Source organism: Struthio camelus, chromosome Z (assembly GCF_040807025.1).
Source record: "Struthio camelus isolate bStrCam1 chromosome Z, bStrCam1.hap1, whole genome shotgun sequence".
Taxonomy (NCBI): Eukaryota; Metazoa; Chordata; class Aves; order Struthioniformes; family Struthionidae; genus Struthio; species Struthio camelus.
This window is the reverse complement of record NC_090982.1, coordinates 69039092-69053719: the sequence shown is the minus strand read 5'-3', so window position 1 is coordinate 69053719 and position 14628 is coordinate 69039092. Positions and strand designations below refer to the sequence as shown.

General features: G+C 40.8%; 1 protein-coding gene and 1 long non-coding RNA gene across 3 annotated transcripts in view; one reads left to right on the top strand and one right to left on the bottom strand.

Annotated features, from left to right (window-relative positions):
- The window catches only part of LOC104146855 (interleukin 6 cytokine family signal transducer), a 33885-nt gene extending 23335 nt beyond the window's left edge, over positions 1 to 10550 (bottom strand). The window contains exons 1-4 of one of the 2 annotated variants that reach the window (XM_068928656.1): positions 10410 to 10550; positions 3836 to 3877; positions 2747 to 2827; positions 1711 to 2022 (exon numbers count right to left, since the gene is read on the bottom strand). In XM_068928656.1, coding sequence (XP_068784757.1) covers positions 1711 to 2022; positions 2747 to 2827; positions 3836 to 3875 — 433 coding nt within the window. In that variant the 5' untranslated portion in view covers positions 3876 to 3877; positions 10410 to 10550. The remainder of the gene's footprint in view (positions 1 to 1710; positions 2023 to 2746; positions 2828 to 3835; positions 3878 to 10409) is intronic. The other variant, XM_068928657.1, reaches the window with a different exon arrangement.
- A 100-nt stretch (positions 10551 to 10650) lies between these two features.
- On the top strand, positions 10651 to 13919 carry LOC138064544 (uncharacterized). The gene is made up of 4 exons (XR_011137798.1): positions 10651 to 10873; positions 11351 to 11397; positions 12116 to 12286; positions 12446 to 13919. It is a non-coding gene; the product is annotated as an uncharacterized lncRNA (long non-coding RNA).
- The last annotated feature ends 709 nt before the right edge of the window (positions 13920 to 14628 follow it).

The window sequence follows — 14628 nt, the reverse complement described above, 5'->3', positions numbered from 1 at the left end:
GTACATATTTTAAAGGTTTTTTTTTTTTTTTTTTTAAAAGGAGGAGTAAAAAGCACTACAGACCACCTAGTGATTGAAGTCAAGGAGTTAATCAGGTGTTCTGAAAAACAGAAGGCAATATAGGGAACAAGCAGCTGACAGTAAGGAACAGCATGAAAGATTTCTCATTCTTTGAGGCAGAAAGAGATATGAACCCTTTCTATTCTATACAATACTAAAACTATTTTCATTACATAGGAAAAAAGTTAATCGGTAACGTGCATTTGCATATACTGGCTCTACTAATAAACTGAGCTCTGAGGCAAGTGTGACAGGTCTATTCTTTCCCCCAGCTATGGAGGGCAGATCCTTTAATCCCCCTGCCCCCTCCCCTAAAGTTACAAAAAAGATAAGTGATCCTCAGCAACAGACTTTATTGCTTAAGATGATGTTTTTCAGAGAGCAGCTGAATTTCCTTTGCTTCTTAAATTCAAATTTTAACACATAAAGATAATATTGAGTTTGTTTGCAGCTTTTAGAATACTTAGCGTAATACACTTGAAAATGAGTGATAACTCATTTTAAATAGAACTTTTGACTTACGAAAATACTTTTAGTTTTGATTCTGAATAACCATGTTCTTTTCAAAACTACTGTCATTGTTTAGAGTATTTTTCCTCAGTTGACAGAATGAAAATAAAGCAGCTTTAAATACAAGTGCACCTCATGAGATGCATATGTAGAATATCTTAAATTGAATGACAGTACTGCTAATATTCTACAGTTTTAATTCACCTGTCCTCAACTTTTCATATATTTTGTCTGTCCCTTTTTTCTGTTCAGAAGTTTACTCAACAGAACTTGGAACAGAAAAATGAATTCTTCTTTTTCATGGTTGAACTCCATTAGCTTAAATTGTGAATTCAAGGTGGCCTTTTGTATACAGAACATGTGATAGCTGTAATACATTTTGCCAGCATTAGGAGGCTATATAATTCATTAGTAGTTCATACCCTACAAAGGACGCTCATGAATATACTTTTATCTGTCATTTTATACACTGTTACCAACTCAATCACCAGTAGAATATGAATTCATTCACATTACTTTCTCAATATCTCCATCTTGTCTCAAACATAAACAGTAATTGCTCAGAACCATGCAAATGATGTAGCGGTTGAACGGGAAAAGTTTAAAATTAGTTAGAAGTATTTTCTTAAGTATAATGGTAGAGCAATCCAAATAGCGTGTTCTATTTTTAAGGCAGCTCAGTTTTGATTTGGTATTACAGACGGACTGCATATCCTTCTCAGTCCTTTGAGGAAGGAAACATTAAGTTTATAGGGTTATTGCAGAAGAAGGATGTATGATCTTACCTTATTTCTTTGAATACCAGCAAGAACTGAGGAAAATGTGGCTTCTCTCCTTGGATCTCTTTCAGTTAAGCCTGCATTTTCCTTTCAGAATTTAGTCTTCTTGCTACAACCTTTTTCCATGTATGAAATATGCCACTGTTTTTTAGAAAAAATATATTCTGTGCATATTTACCAGCTTTGGTTGCATGTAGTTTGATAGTGTTTAATGCACTTTATTGGGGGACTGAGATTCAAGGAGTAGAAATAAATGTCTCAATGTGTAAACCTTTTATTATTTGCATTCTTTGTCAAAAGTGATTTTTCGTAGAAGCTAGTGTTTCAAACCAAAATAAAGGGCAAGGAAAGAGGTACTTACAGCCTAATGTAACTGCAATTCCATAAATGTTCTGCTCAATCTGTCCATCTGCTAAAATGTTGCATGTCAGAGGAGTAGCAAGTGAAGAAGTGTCATTAAACGTGACACTGGAAACAGTTCTGTTTATTTCATGGTATTGTTCTTTAGGTACCAGTCTATTTTTAATTTTCCAGATAATTTGACTAGCATATATATTGCCAAAGTCAAGACAACTCTCATTCAGAATGCATAGTGCAGTGAAATTGGAACCAAGGGCCAACACAGGAGATTCTGGAATGATGTGGCCACATGACTGTACAAGTCCACCTGAAACTAAAGAAGAATGGCATCAGTTTTGGTGAGGTTTGTCGTTGTTTTTGCCCCCTCCCCTTTCCTTTGAATAGAAAGGATTCCATAATCAATACTCTGGTACAATATTACTTTCATATTAAAAGTCCTACATCATGTGTCTAAGCAGGAAATGAAATATTTAGTTACTTGACAGCTGCATATATATATATATATATATATATATATGTATATAAAAAGTCAGTTCCGAGATTTAAAGATGAATGGTCAACTGACTGAGATACTGACTTGAATCAATGGCCATACTAAGCATCTTTAGGATGATCATTTGCTACAGAATAAAAGCAGCCCAAATCTGATTACAGAGCCTACAACACGAGCTTATTAGTAGTTTACTGCTGTTTAGTTTGACCAAGACAGGCTTTCATTTAGATACCATTTGGCATATGCAAAGTTAATCACATGATATCATTTCAAGTGTACTTTTTTTTTTTTTTTTTTTAAAAAAAGAGGAGTCCCTGTACAGGACCAAGCTCACCACTTTACCACTTTAGCACTTTAGTCTGTTAGAGTGACTAACACTAGTGATGCCAGTGGAACCAATGCAGTCTTCTACCGAAGGAAGTCAGCTTCACTATCTCTGCACAAAAACCACTTACGAATGGAAACACAATGGAGTAATACAAATTAACGTTTCATTTTCTTACCATTCTACAAGCCTCTTATGTTTGAGAGGCAGAAGTCTTACCTTCAAGAGAACAAATATTCAAGAATAGATATAAGCCATGGGCTACCCAGTTCCACCCAGAAAACATGCTGCACAGAATTCCTGTAAGAGAGAGACATAAGAGTAATAGCTTAAACAAATGAAACAGTTCTAAGACCACTGTCAAATTCAAATTTGTACTAGCTCTTTGACAATTTAGCAGGTATACAGTGTTTCTTCCCCCTCCCCCATTTAAAGAAAAGGTTAGTACCTTCTGACTCTCTAGAAAAACAGAGGTTGCATATTCTTTCCATTTTACTCACTGGTACAACAAAACCCAACGTCTATTTGAGCAAACCAATGTAGTTCAAAGCCTCTTTAGTTACAAGTTTAAGAAATGCATCAGTTTAAGGTTTTTGTGTCAGATATAGAAACAAACTTTACTGGTTTGCTGTTGTGGGAGGTTATCAGTTAGAACATAACAGGACACTGTGGTTCATAGGGTTTTAAAATCTGAAATTTACTACTCTTTGGAAGTGAAATATAGCAACTGTAGTCAAATTCATAGACACTGAAAACCCTTATGTAAGGTTCAGAACGATTCACCACAAAACCAAGCATTTCATTGACAAGAGTGATTTAATGTACACTCAAAAATCATGAAGCAACATACTCTTATATCAAGAATCATCGAGTAACAAAAAAAAAGCATTATCTAATTCTTCTTCAAAGCCTTGCAAGAGAATTTGCAACTCCTCAAAAATCTTCCAACACATGGTATTCTTTATTTCTATACTACAGCAGCGCTCACTTATTCTCAGCTTGAGAATTCCACAAGACAGTTTTGAAAAGCTGAAGCATTACAGGGCAGTCGCCTTTCCAGGTGCTTTGAAGCTGGAAAGTTTTCTCTGGATTTCTCAACTTGCGTTCATAATGCAGCCCAAAATTACTAAAGGCATGTAACCTTCTTTATAAACTAGGCATACTAGTAAACAGCTGTCATTTTCTAATAGCAGACTTAAAACTGTTCTTGTGGCTAGGCTCTAAACCTAGAATTTCTAGCTTCATTAAATAAGATCCAAAATGAGACTTCTATAGAAATCCTGCTTCAGCAGTTGCATCTTCACTGACCTGACAAATCTTCTTTTGACACTGCTATTCTGGGCTTCATCCCTATAAAAGAATGTTTTCCATTTTTATTGTTAGAGGTCAGAATCTGATGTTTAAAAATAAAATTAGACAACTTCAATTACACGCATACTAAAATGAAAGGTAATTCACTACAAAGTTCAAACAAATTCCACAGTTTCCCTCTGAAAGCAAAATTTATGAGCAGCATTTACTATTAGGAGAGGGAAGAGAAGAAAGGCAACTTAAAATGACACTAAATATTCCCTGTTTTTGTTTGCATGTAGTTTGTTTTATAAAGTGACAGAAAGATGCAAGGTGGAAATTTCACAGAGATCACTCAGATTAGAATAGATACCATCAATCACTATCATATCAATAACAAGCTGGAACCCCATCCCTTAGGCGTTAACAATCCTAAGCCATTAGTTTTTACAAATCAAGCTGAGTACTATAGCGTCATGACAGTTTCTTTTCACAAGACTTAGACATCTACAGGTAGAAGAAACCTGATCTCAGAGCTTTACAGTAGACTTATTGTAGGGGTCACCAACATGTACTTGTTTCAATATGGCCTGAAGAAAGTCATTAGAATCACTTCACAGAACCTTTATTTGCATCCATACTTCACTTAAGTGTCATCCATTTTCATTATTCAAAACCTACCAAAATTTGAAATATAATATTTTAAACTAAAAACACAGCTGATACAACAACTCGACAATTAGGTTAGCATGCATTTGTACTTGTCCCCACAGATACTTTTCTGCTAAAAGAACTTTTTTTAATATCAAACTTTATTCATATGGAGTCCAGAATTAAGAAAACCTTTACTATTTTTTCCAATATTACTTTAAAGTACCCTCACTATGCTAGAAATGAAAGTCATTAGACAGTTTTAAATGAAAGACATGTTTAGATAATTTAATAACAAGTGTACAGTGTGTACAGTAAGAACTAAACCAATTGATTTCCACTTACTACATATGTAATGTCTTCTAGTATCCGAAGACTAAGTTCTCACCCACCCATGCCTTTCTACTTTTTCAAATCCCCATTTGTTTCACAAATTTGAATAACTTGACGAACGAGACCTAGGTCAGAGGAGTATTCTCTGTTGGTTTAGGTCTTATGCACTGAGTGAAACTGGTAATTAGGAAACTGTTTCAGCGCCTTTACTTACTCTAAACATTTAGCATACAGACTGCTTGCTACTAGAAGCTTGTGAAATATCAAACGTACACCTTAATTTGTTATTTGTTATTCATTAAGTTACTTAAGTTGAAAAAGGAGCTGCAGGAAGATCTGAATCTCCCGAGAACCCTAAAGTTAACTATGAAGGCAGAAAAAAGCAGCAGCTCCACTTTCCTGCTAATTGCCAAAAACTGCTGAACAGCAGCAGATGCAGCTTTCAGGCTGAAGAAAGTGTAGCAGACATAGAAAGGCAGAAGAAAAAAAAGTTAAAGAACTTTCAATATAGCATTTTTCCTCATTGAAAAAGCATTTAGTATCATGACTGGTGCCACATTAACTTATTAGACATACCCATTATTCCAAGTATTGCATCATTACCGAATTAACTGTTTTCCTTTCGGCAATTACTTATTTCAGAATAAACAATAAATCCACAAAGCTATTCAAAAACTATTAGTGTTAAAATTAAGGTTTTTTTTTGGTCTGATTAACCTGAGCCATACTTTGTGACTCACCTGCAGGTACATAAAAGCCAACATTTAAAATGTAAAAAAAAAAAAAAAAAAAAAAAAAACCACCAACAGAAGTAAATGACAAAGAATTATGGATCATTTCTTCTGCTAAAGAAGCATCACTGCTGTATAAGTTTTGGCATAAGAAATCAAAATAAGATGACTTCATATTTTTAAATTATTAATGCCATCTCCACACTTCAGCTGTTTTCTAAACAGAGCCTGACTACAACACTGAGTTGTTCCGTGTGGATCTGATTTACCTATGAGAAACTGAAGCCCAATTCTATACTACTATGCACTCTGCAAAATTTACTGTCTATTTTAAAGGAGCAGAAAATTCTTCCAGTTTACAGTATTGTTTCACTGAACTTAACTCCTGAAGGGTCAAGAAAATTCAGAATCATACTCCAACACCTACAGTCGAAGATTAGCCAAAAAAGCCCACTTGCATACAGTAAGGAAACAAATAGTTGTGACTGTAGCTTCCTAATTACAAACCACAGTTCAGCATCCCTCTGCTTTTAGACTGTTCTCATGTATCTCACCCTGCTGATCCATTCAGTCACAAGATTGAAGCCACCTACTTCTGAACCCACAAAGGGGCTACTGACAGTCCCTTCTAAGGTGTGCCACTGTTAAAAAACAGCTTAGTCTCCCTGGCTTTTACAAGTTTGATTCTTAAATGAAATTTAGTTCTAGTTAAGAACCAGCATTACACTAAACACTTTCATCCATCTTGCCTAGATGAAAGGTACAAAGAAGGTACAGCAGGAGCTAATAACTAATGGAACAAGCAGTCACACTTCACCTTCTGAGTAACGAAGAAGGGTTTTCTATTGAGGATCATGTTTACTACTCTGAGTAAATAAAAACTTGAAAGTTGCAGAAACCCTGGATGCAAGTTGTATCAAAGTTTCAAAGTTCATGCCCTCATTCGAAAGAACTGCTGCTAAATGCCAACTGTTCACTACCAAATCTTAAGTCAGACCAAGTTACAAGTTTAGACAAGAGAAAACTCCAACAAGTACTTTCAATCAGGCAGTACAGCTGGAAGAAAAAAAAAAAAAAAACAAGCTTCCTTTTACATGCTGGTGCAGATTATTAGGAACCTGACATGGAAGTTAAACCCAATGCTGAAATAAGGTTGAATAAGCTGGCCAGTTTAGAGCTTAGACCAAACAAACAACAACACAACACTCAGTGACCTCCCCTACCACCAAATCCCTACCACCCACCAATAAGGCAAATTGTTTTATCCAACTATGTAGTTGCTGTGGGTCACTAAGCAAAACAGTTTCTCTTAGCTAAATCCAGTCAGGTACAATATAAAGTGAGGGGAAAAACACGCAAGTTAAGTGAGTGAGGGCAGGTGAGACAGAAATACTGACATTAGAAGTTTGTCAATTTATTTTCATAGTTAAGTCTGCCAAAGCAGCTAGAGATCAAAGTCTTTCGAAACATTACACAGTAAAACCAACATGATAAGTTTAGATCTACAACTGGTGATAGTCCTGACCTCGCAAAAGGTAAGTTATCTTAAAGAAGAATAAATACCTGTGAAAATACAGAGAATACTTCAGCAAAGACAGACATGTGAAACTCATGCTGTGAGATCACTTTATTTAATCTCTAGATCACATGAGATTTCTATTATTTTTTCACATCCTGCTACCATCTTGAAAGGAAAGTACTAACCATTTAGGCCTGAATCTTTACATACAGCGGCAACAATTTTTTTTTTTTTTTGGAATGAACATGACTAACCTGTGAAGAACAGTTTTTAAGGACACATCAGCCTTTCATGCAAAAGGGATATCATTATTTATTCTGGGCAACAACGGAAAAATCCTTACCTGCGATTTTAATCTTATTTCAAATAAAGAAGACAACAATGCCAAAATTAACACAGGTATATATCACATGATGAATCATCACCTCTTCACTTTGGAATGTGAGAACAGTTATTCCAGTAGTCCCCAAGTGACCTTCAAACGACAGCTTCAGTTTAAGAGACTACAGCCAAAACTTAATTTTCCCAAAGTCATCTTCCAAGTCAGAGAGCACAGATAACACCAGGATCACCATAGGAAGGTTTTAAGATTAGTAAGGCTCATTTCCACATCAATAACAACAGTTATTAGTTAAAGGGTGTTGGCACATGGATTTTCAGAAGTCCCTCAAAAAAAACAAAAAACAAAAAACAAACCAACCCAAAACAAAACACAAACACCCAACCAAACCATGAGAGCTAAGTTTACAGCTTCAAGCGGTAACCTCTCACACAGAATCCACATAGCTTCGGTAGACAGAGCAAGGAAACTGTACATACAAGCAATGCTGTGCATACCAGCTACCATTTGAGGTTTCATAACAAGCCAGGTAGTACTTAAAGCTGATCTAAAAGTTGTAACTACCCTCAAGTAATTTTGATTACTTAAGCAATAACTGCTTTCTAAGTGAGAATTTTTCTACCAGCAAGCTTCCTTCCTTCCTCCAAGCTTGCTTCCTTTTTGGAAGTATTTAAGCAACTCAAAAAACCAGCAAACACATATTCAAAGAGAATCACTTGAAAGTGATTATCTCCACAAAATATTCTAAAATTAATTTTCATACTGAAAATAACTATATACAAGCAACATCAAGTAATCTTTTCCCCAGCCCTTTCACTAAACAGCAGGAGCCAATTCCCTACACTGCTTATTTCATGATCTCTACGTGGAAGCTTCTCCTTTCATTTTGGGCTTTACTTACTGGAATAAAATAAATTTAAAAACCTCCACAAAATAAAACCCAAAAGAAAGGGGCATTGATTAAACAGATCAAAATACCTTGGAGTCACCAAATTTTTTGCTTACAATTATCAAGTTTCTATTCCTTTTATCTCCTTAAAATGCAGACCAGTTTCTCTGAAATACTTCAGATTTTTGCAGCTAACAAGTAGCTTTAGTATAAAAGGCTACTGAAGCTACACAGAATTAGGTCTTATTCCATGTTCTCACCTTGAAGTTAAACCTTCAAGATTGACAATCACCAGTGCCAGTTCTCCAATTCAGACAGTTCTTGCTAATACTTATATCAGCAGGGAAAAAACTGGAAACATTGCCAAGGGGTTTCTTTCTTTTCCTACAGCTGTGCTACTGTCAATCCTTTTGTGAAGCAGCTTGGGAGACAGTAGGTCTCTATTTTTTGTAGAGATTTCTAGATGTGCCTATATTTCTTACAAAACATTGATCTACAAGCTTTCCCAGAAGTGATCACGTTTTCAGATATGTAAACAACATCAAAGTATTTATTCTTAGTGCTTGACTTCTAGGAACCCATCTCATGTTTCCATTATCCTTTCCCACTTTCCATCATGATGCACCAACATACAGATTATAAGACTTTGCTGGACTCAGAAGTTATGTACTTTTAAAAGATGATATCTTATGTATTATTCTTCCTCCAAGAAGAACAACTATTCAGAAATACAAGTATTATTAATTTTATGCTATATAAATGAGAAGAAGATGGAAGAAAAAACAAACTTATAACCCCCCAAAACGTGTTTTACCTCCAGCTTGTGGACCTCTGTTTTTTCTCAGTGACAGTACAGATCACTAATGATAACATTATACCTTCACACAATCCTATTACCACATTCTTCCTTCAGAGATGCCTTAGAAGCAGCAATAAGCCACCAGCTGGCAGTCACCTAGCCAGCCTAAAACAAAGATGAAAACTATCAGACTGGGATTTATTTTCAGCTCTGCTGCCATCACACTTGGCAAACTGCTTTTCTTTATACCTCAGTTTCATCACTTGTAAGATGGAAATAACACCACCGATTTTCTTTAGGAAGGGTGTTAGAAATGCAGTGGAAGAACTGCTAGAGTCCAGAAGGTGCAGGTGAGCCGTGCTGCATGCTCTGCACCCCTCCTACACAGGAAATCCTCTGGTAGTTTGACCAGGTGTAAAACCAGACATATCTTCCTCCCAAGATCAGCAGCTTTCTAGCTTCTGGTCTACAGGCCACAAGATATCAACAGACTAGTTCTAAGGAAGGCAACAAAACAACACTTTTCAACAAGTAAGAAAATGCCTGCCTATAACATGCCCAAGCTTATCAGACAGTTGAAAAATGCTGAAAGTCATGAGTCCAGCGAGGCATGTGACACCTTGATTAGTTACAGCTGTCAGCACTAAAAACTACTGTATCCAAAAAATCCAGATAGTCGACAGTCTTATCTTCCATGCCATTTCAGCCGGGAAGAAAGACTGCATCAAGACAGGAGGTGGGGCAGCCCGGCCAGCTGACAGCACCAACGTGGAACACTTCTCGGACAGGAAAGGAAACAGACTCGCCAGAAAAAGGAGCCAAGTCGTGTCCCCCCCATCCCCTCGCCGAGGGGGCGCAAACCGCCCCGGCAGCGCGTGAGGCCATGTTGCGCTCCCGCGCCCTCGGCCGCCGCCCGCGGACGAGCGGCGGCGGGAGGGCGGCGGACACCCGCCCCGCCTCAGCCCGCTCGGGGAGCCTGACGGCGGCCCCCGCGGCCGCAGGGCCGGGCGGCGAAGGCCGCAGCAGGGCGCCGCCGCGGGGGGAGGCGAGGGCCCGGCTCGGCCAGCGGAGCGGCGCAGGGCTGCCGCCCTCCCTCCCTCCCTCCCTCCCTGGCAGGCAGCCTTGGCTGCGCGCCCACCCGCCCCGCCCGCGCGGCCCGGCCGAGCCCGACGCCGCAGCGGAGCGAAGCGGAGCGGGGGAACAGGCCGGCGCGCCCCCCCTCCCCTCCTCGCGGCGGGCTCCCCTCGGGGAGAGGCGCGCAGAGGCCGCGGCGGGGCTGAGGGGAGCCCGGACAGAAGGGGAAAATCGGCGCGGCGCGACCCGCCCTTACCTGGCGCTGCGGCGGCAGCGCCGCCGCCTCCCGGCCCGCGGCGGACCCCTAAATAACGGCTCGGCCGCGCCGCGCCATCGCGCCGCCGCCCCGCGCGCGCAGCCCGACGCCCGGCCACCCGCACCCCTTACTCCCCCCCCCGCCCCCGCCCCCGACGCCCTTCCCTCCGCCACACGGGCCGCCATTGGCGCGCGCGGCGCCTGACGTCGCCGGAGGGGGGCGGAGCTTCCCGGAACGCGCCCCCTGATGCCAGGACGCGGGGGGCGAGGGGCTCGCGCGGCCAGGGCGGGGGCGGCGTGTGAGGGGGCCGGGTCCAGCCCCCCCCCTTCCGCTCCCCCCCCCTCCACTTCTCCCCCTGGCGGGCGACGGGGGCGGGGAGAAGGGGAAGGGGAAGGCTGTGCCTGGGCCCCGGCCCCGGCCCCTCCACCTCCACGAAACGGTCCCCACGGGGTGTTTCTCTCCAGGTGTGTTTCATCTCAGGGCGTGTAGGGACACGCGGGGGGCGGGAGAGCCGCGTCCCCCGGGAGCAGCGCCGCCGCCGCCGCCTCTGGACGCTTCTGGCGGCCGTTAGGCGGCGGGGGCGTCCTGCCGGGCCGGCCGCGGCAGCGAGCCGCCCTCGGCTGGTTTCGCAAGGCTCCGCCGGGACTGCGCGAGGCTGGAGCGTACTCTTATCAGAAGCCGCGGCGTTATCAAAAGCAGCGCCGAGAAAAGGTGTTTGTGGAAGGCCGGGTGGCTGGGAAACGGTCCTTCATACAGCTCGTGCGTGTGAGCCGGTCTAGGGAAGCGTCTGGTGTCCCTAAAGGTCCCCCCTTCTCCCCTCCGTGGCTCGCCTTGTGCACCTCTTAGTTGAGTGGTCCTGGAAAAGGGCTTTCGTAAGCGGGTCGCAGTAGTGTGCTCTAAGGTGCCCTCCTGATTCCAGGTTAAATGTTTTCAATTCACAGATAAGAAAGGACACGTTTAAGTGCCACGTCCACAAACTCACATCATGGTAAGAGCGTCAAAGTAGGTTATTCCTACTCAGGAATGCATCACGAATTACTGATTCGCCTGAAAAGCCTGAGTTGCTTCCAGCCCTATGCTTTCAGATTAGGCCTTTGCCCATGTGCTGCTTATGTTATCTTCAGGCTTGGGTGGGATGTGAGCTATATTATGTTTTCGGTTAGGCATGTACGTCTTCGGAGGAACAGGTCGATTGGCTCAGACAAGTGGGGCGTCTAGTCCTCGATTCTGTTTCAAATGCTGGCCAGTATGAGCCGCTAACGAGAATCAGTTATGAGCTTTTGAAAAAGGTGGTGGACAATAACCTCCTTCTCACACATTATGTTTAGTAAGAGTCTCTGATTATGTTTGGTTTGGTTTCTGAAGTGGTTTAATTTCCCCAACAAAAATACTGGTGCTACTAAAACAGTACTGTTAATATTATTGTTAGTATATTACTACTATATTAATATACCTGAGAATGTTGTATATTCAATGTGTCACACAATGGGAGGCTGGATGGCCACTTCAGAGTCGTTTAGTACCTCCACTTGCCTGAAGACAGAATCAGCTATACTTAACTCATTTCTGATAGCTATTTATGCAACCTGTATTCCTAAAAATATTCGATGTTAAAGATTCTTTCATTTCCTCAGGCAGCCTATTACAGTATTTTCTAACTATATTATTGAGAAGTTTTTCTTCATGTCTTCTCTCCTGTGCTGCAGTTTAAACTGATTACTTCGTGTCACCATTCACAATCAACCGTCTTCCTAGCAACCTTATTTCTGCCATTGGTGGTCTCTGCACTTAATAGACCCAGTCCTTTCTGTCCTCCCTTACAGACTTTTGGCTGCTCAAGCCCTTCTTAAAGTATGGGGTCAAGTGACATCTGGGGAGTAAGTTTCACGGTTTATTTATTATGAATAAAAATACTTCATCATCCAAATATTTTTCACTTTTTGGTCTGCCTTCAGATTGTGCTTCCAGATGTGCTTGTGCTTACATTAATGTAGGTTTACATTTTGAGAATAATGTATAATTAACATGTTTTTCAGTCTATATGGATGTCACTGCTTCAACAGCCTCAAAAAAATCATCTGTGTTTGGCAACAAAAGCTTAAGAGGTACCAGACTCCAGCTAGAGAGTCAGCAAAAAGAATGTATGTTTTTCCTCTCATATTTCAGCATATCTTCTGTTTCCTGTAAGATCTTTAGAGGTCTGCTGCTAAGTCGGCATTCTCAGCAGTAGACGCTCAACTCTCCCCCTTCTACCCTCCCCCCAGCCAACAGAGAGCCTCTTGTGACATTCTCATTCTGAAATCTGATAGCCTGAAGCGATTCCTGATTTATTTCCAGAACTGGTAGAACAACAACAAAAAACCCCTTCAAATCCAATCCTGTATCAGGCCTTGCTTACACACATGTAACATGTATTGTCATTTTTCAAGAACTCTTTTGTATTTCACAGGTAATTTATGGGCTTAATGTGAAATGATTTCCACATAATTGTAGCTGCACAGAAGAACAAAACTTTTTTTGGTGATTGTGCTTAATTTTCACAGAAATGATCATTAATACAGAAGCAAATGGGTTGCCGTATTCAGTATTGTGAGAGCTCGTCTCCTAAGATGTTTGGGTTTCTCAAGGATTTTTTATAAGTTTGGAAAGTGATGACAGCATGCTTGCCTTTATACGTAATCTCCTCTGCAGAACCTTCAGCAAACTCTAGATGCATGAAGATACCTCAGAAGTGTAGAGATAATCTCATGGACAAGCTGAATCCCATTTTCCTACAGCATGAGACAGCCGGCACAAAGCAGTCCTGTATTTTCCCCCAGCACTGACTGTGACTGTGGCGTGGATTGTGGGGTAGCAAATTGCTCTAACAAATGATTGTCGTCTACCCTACATGTGATTCATATAGATCTTTCATAGGCAGGACTGAAAGTTTTGGCTAATTATGTTACATCACCTAGTGGCTTAAGTTTTGTTTTTGTTCTTGTGAAACCTAGTTTTTTAATCTAACAGGGGAGTTGTTCATGTTCTAGTGATTTCTGGGTCTGTGTCAGCATCTTCTCTAATAATAAGTGCATCATTTTGAATCTTGTTGGTGAAGGTGAAACTTGCAACTCTGATCATAGACGCTGGGCCAAAACCTCTGCTGGCATAAACAGCAGAGTCCGTAGGAGCTCTACTTGCTTGCGCTCTGTCCCATAGTCTTGTAGCTTGGAATATCAAATAAATTGCCTGGACTGTGATCTTTTCAAATACAGGCTATACTTTGTATAACACACAAAGAATCTAGCTGTTCTCATATTTTCTCAATATGTTGTGAAGTGCCTTTCCTGCACAAGGGTGATTTTCTGAAAGACTATCTCAGTTTAGTTTGATATACTTCATTGTATTCTTCCCTACAGATACAAAAAAAATTGCTGTGTATTGTCCTGGAGATGCACTACAGTATACAGTACTAATATATAGCTAATATAAACATCAGTAGTTTCAACAATTTCAAATACTGAGGTAAATTCAAAATCCTTGACATAAAATGCAGGTTTTCAAGAACTTTTTTTTTTTTAAATCTGTGTATTGAATTAAGCATTATATCAGGTAAGCTAGTGTATTAACTTCACTAAATATATGAGTCAAGAATAAAGGAAAATTAATTATCAGGATTTGGAAGTTCTTTGAGATGTCCATCTGCTCATTAGTAGTGCAATTTGCAAGCCAATGCCATGCTCATATCTGAGCTGTGTAGGGCATTTTGAAGCTCCTACCCTCCACAGCTGGGATCTAAGAAGGTGGAGCTTGCCTTCACGCTCTTCATCTGGGTAGAAAGGGATATCTTAGGAATATGGATAGGAGTAATAACGCTTGAAGAACATTCAGTGATTGGCAGAGGTTTCTAGGAAGCTGCTTGACTGTGGGAGTAGCAATATTTCTACAGATGTTGTAGTGGTTGCTTTAGGATCGAGCTCATACTACTGCTTATGGACCATTTCACCTGTTCTGTAACAGGTGGGGACAAAGCCTGCAGTCAGTAACTACTGAACCTTACAATAGCTGTGACATGGAGAGGAAAGGATCTATTCGAAATGTATTGTTCTCTCGGTACAAGGACGTGAACCGTGCCATAGATACATCATGGATGTGAAGGGGTTCCTTGGTTATGGATGCATGTGGCATTGCTAGAGATGGACTGCTGCCAGAAGAGGGTTTTTCGGAAAGATTTTTAGAG